At 28.9% G+C, this 4744-nt stretch overlaps 1 protein-coding gene across 1 annotated transcript; it reads left to right on the top strand.

Moving 5' to 3' along the window:
- Window positions 1–2465: 2465 nt before the first annotated feature.
- On the top strand, window positions 2466–4081 carry LOC127266443 (DNA damage-repair/toleration protein DRT102). Its single transcript, XM_051296696.1, has one exon. It carries the CDS (start codon window positions 2571–2573, stop codon window positions 3531–3533), a length of 963 nt encoding a protein of 320 aa, XP_051152653.1. The 5' UTR covers window positions 2466–2570; the 3' UTR covers window positions 3534–4081.
- The last annotated feature ends 663 nt before the right edge of the window (window positions 4082–4744 follow it).

Below are 4744 nucleotides of genomic sequence, written 5' to 3'. Positions count from 1 at the left end.
AATTTTGAAAATATTGTATATACCAACGTTTCAAATTAGCTTTTTTTATTTTAATTTTTTTTATTTCTTATTTGCCCTTAAAATTAATTAATTCTTTCACATAAAATCATTTTTTTATTACACTATTTTATTAATTATATAGATATATTTTTTTTCTAATAACTTATAAATTCATATTTATAAATTTTAAATAATTATTTTTTTATATGTCAATTATTTTATTTATAATTTTTTAGAGTAAAGATAATATAAAAATATTAATATTGTTAGAATCCATTATATAGTATTTTTTATCACATATTTTTTTTTTAAAATAAATATATTTATTTAAAATTATAAATTTAATATAAATATATATTAATTAAAAGTTAATCTAATAAAAATACATATGTTAATAATTTTTGCTCTTTTATATCTATACTATTTCTAATGCAAAAATATGTATTTTTCAATAAACATGCATTAATTCTTTACAAAATATTTTTTAAAAACTAATATCTTACTAAAAAATTTCTAATTTTTAAAATTAATAATAAAATTATAAAAAAATTTACCCACCGAAAAAACTCAATTAAATATTTTAAAAATAAAATATAAAGTGTCCTTAATTATCATTTTATGTATAAACAACTAATATCAAACCGATATTTTACCAAACACTTTAATACAAACAACTAATCGAATAATCTAGTCAAACTAGCTAACATTTAACAGCTAATCGAATCAGCTAACAGCTAACCGCTACCACCTAATTACCAAATACACCATTTATATTATTTTTAATAAAATATTACTTATAAAATATTATACTAAAATTTAACTTTTATAAGTCTTTCGAAAAATTCCATAGCTAAAATTTAGTCATAATCTTTTAGAAAAGGGTTTCATTTCTTTCTTTAGACTAGAATACCACAGTATGTTTTTTTAACAAAAAATAACCACATATTTTTCAAAAATATTATTAATACATCAATCATATTCATTATTTTTATTTTCTACATAATTTTTTATACTTCATATCAAAAATTACATATTCAAATTATCTCATAAAACAAACATCACCCAAAATTTGCTTGATTTTGATTTTAAATTATTAGTCCATATAATTATTAATAATATATATTCCATCTGTCCACTTAGAGTATTGGGAGATTACAGTATACATGAAAATTTAGGATAAATATAACTAGTAAATAATTAAAATTGTATTAGTAAAAATAATTATATTATAGTTTAAGATTAAAATAATTAATTAGTCTACTTAAAATTAAAAAATTTAAAATAAAATTGACTTATATAATCATTTTCCAAATAAAAAATGATATAAAAAAGTGAGACGAACAAAAACAGCAATATGGACATAATAAGAGAAACAGAAAAAGTAAATTTAATTTATAAAATATATTATATTAAATGTAAATATTCTGATTCGGTTAGCGGAATTAAAAAAAAAAAAAATCAAACGGGTGTTTGAGAAAGAATTTTTTGAAGAACTTTTAACTTATTAAACAACTTTTAGCTGTTTGTAACTTAAAAAATTAATTCAAGTGTTTGATAGATTAGCTTTTATAAAAAAACTTTCTTGATCCAAAAAACTAATTTATGAAAACTAATCTAACCATCGTTTTAGAAGAATTTTTTTTACTTTAATTGTGTCTATTCCTTATTTAAATTTAAAAATTATTTATTTATTTCGTAAATATAAATATATTTTTATTGTAGTATTTATTAATTATTTTAAATTTATTTTATTTACTCAATTATAATGTTAAAATTTAAAATAATTACTATTATTAACTATCATAACAAATTATTTTATTTATAAAATATATAAATATATTAAAATTAAATCAAATAAAAAAGACAAATATTATTAATTTAGTTATATATACGTTTTATTATATAAAATTTGCATTAAAGATAAATAAAATATAATAAATTAATAAATAATAATTAATATAATAAAAATATACATACTAAATTTATTCATTTATATTTTATATTATTTTAATAAAAAAATTATTATTTTTTTAATAAAAATATTTTTAAACCTAAAATAATAAATAACAAAAAAATTTTAACCAAAATAAATAAATAAAATATTTTAAAAAATAGCATATACATGTCTTTTTATTGTCATGTATAAAGAATTAATGTGAGATTATTATTTTACTAAATATTTTAATATAAACACATAATTGAATCAGCCGGTCATCGACACCTTAACACCTTAACGGTAAGTTAAATAAGTTAAAAGATGTATAACGTGTGTTGATTTGATATTTTGAATATAAAATTAATTTTAATATAATATAAAAAATAAAAAATAGATAGTTTAATTTAATATTTTTAAGAGAAAAAAAAAATTAGATTAATAGCTTAAATCCAATCTAATCCACCGAACAAACACATCGTAGAGTATTTGTATAAAATAAAAAATAAATAAAACACGTAAACGTAAGCATACCGTCAATTTCCAATTCCATCCACGCTTATCTTCGTCAACAGCGTAATTGAACTCAGTCCACCACTCCCACACTCCGCCGTTGCCTTCCCTAGAGAACTTCACCATGGCGGACCACCAGCACACCGCCGCCGGTCGTCCGATCAAAATCATCGCCGGAGCCGACGCGTTCGGCTGCACGCTCAAGGACGCGCTCGTTACCCACCTCCGCTCCCTCAACATCGAAGTCGATGACATAGGAACTTCCAAATACTACTCCGTCGGCGAGGAAATCGGCCGCCGCGTCAGCCAGGCGGCGGCCAACGCCAACGCCAACGCCAACGCCAAATCCTCCGCCGTCGAAGTCCGCGGCCTCGTCGCCTGCGGAACCGGCGTCGGCGTCTGCATCTTCGCCAACAAATTCCCCGGCGTCTACGCCGCCACGTGTCTCACCCCCAACGAAGCCCTAAACGCCAGATCCATCAACAATTGCAACGTCCTCGGCGTCTCCGGCATGTCTACTCCGCCGGAACTCGCTACCGAGATCCTAACCGCCTTCCTCAACACGCCTTTCAAATCTCCCTGCCCTGCCTCAGAATCGAAGCCCTGGCCAGACGAAATCGAGTCGTTCCTCGACGGATCCGTCGCCGAAATGTCTCAAATCGGAGCCTCCACCACCACCGCTGCGGAATCGGAACCGCCGTGCTTTATATGCTCCTTAGCGAAATCGCGGCCGGAAAGCGAGTTCACTCCGGTGGAAATCATGCCTGGCGGATCGATGAAGATTCTGAGGCAGACGCCGACCTCTGCCATCGTTAGATTCAAGCGCGGCAGCGTTGAGCCGGCGCACCACCACACGTTCGGGCACGATCTGGTGGTGATTCAGGGGAGCAAGTGCGTGTGGAATTTGACGAAGAAGGAGAGGTATCGATTGGAAATTGGGGATTATTTGTTCACTCCGGCAGGGGATGTTCATAGAGTGAAGTATTATGAGGATACCGAGTTCTTCATAAAATGGGACGGGCATTGGGACTTGTTCCTGGATGAGGATCTGGCGGCAGCCAATTCCGCCATTGATGAAGAAGCTTGAGAAATTAGGGATTGCGATGTGAATAACCAAATTGAGTAAGCAAGGAAGTGCTTCGTCCTCCTGCTCTGGTATGTGTGTGTATGTGTATATGTATGCATTGCGGTTGTAGAATTGTAGTGTGGCATGGCTAAAATAATATTTTATTCAATAAGCATAAAGTATTGCTGGGATTTGGGAACATTTAGTGCTGTTAGCGAGCCTAGTCAAGTCGAATTTTAAGAGCTTGTGTTCGTTTGTTAAGCTTATGAAGAAGATTTGTGTTTTTTTTGTTAACCTTTTGAGTTCATAGTATTCGAGCTCGGCTTGTTAAAAATTGTAATGTATGAACTCGTGTTTGTGTTCGGCTCGACAGGGCTCGATTAAGTTTGTTCAAGCTCGGTTTGTAAAAAATTTTAATGTGTGAGCTCGTGTTTGTGTTCGGCTCGATAGGGCTCAATTAAGTTTGTTCGAGCTCATTTGTCTTATTTTATTTTTTTTATTTATTAAGACATGCAAAGACTATAATTTATATAGCAGAGCTGTTAACGAGCTTTGTCGAGACAAACTTTAAGTGTTCGTGTTCGTTCGTTAAGCTTTCAAGTTTGTTCGTAGTATCCGAACTTTACGCGTTAAATTTTTTTTAATGTTTGAACTCGTGTTTGTGTTCGACTTGATTAAGCTCGTTCGAGCTCGTTTGTCTTATATTTTTTTTTTCTTTAATTAAAACGTGCAAAACTCATCATTCATAACTAAAACCAAAATAAAAACACAATCAATTAAAAACTTAGTTCAACACAAACTTAATTCAACATAACTAACACAATTTAATTCAAACTTAATCTAACATAATGTAAACAATTTAACAAAAACTTAATCCAACACAATTCGACTGAAACTTTATCCAACACAAACTTAATCTAACAAAATCCAACGTAAATTTAACCTAACACAATCCCAAACAAATTTAAATGAAAATACAATCTTTTCAAATAAAATCATGATACACCAAATCATGAATGCATCAAATGATTGTATCTTTTAGGACTGAAAATCTATAAATATTAGTATATACATATGTTAGAATATCTAAATATGAATTAAATATAATTATAGAAGAAAATAGGTACCCGAACATGAAATCAAGATACGCCATTAAACCAAATGCAACAAACAATGATATCTTTAACGTTAAAAATCTGAAAATGTTAGTATATTTAAATATAAATAAAATA

The sequence above is a fragment of the Andrographis paniculata genome, unplaced genomic scaffold, assembly GCF_009805555.1.
Source record: "Andrographis paniculata isolate CXL003 unplaced genomic scaffold, ASM980555v1 Contig76END, whole genome shotgun sequence".
Lineage (NCBI taxonomy): Eukaryota > Viridiplantae > Streptophyta > Magnoliopsida > Lamiales > Acanthaceae > Andrographis > Andrographis paniculata.
Note: the sequence above shows the minus strand (reverse complement) of the source record. Positions and strands in the feature narration are given on the sequence as shown.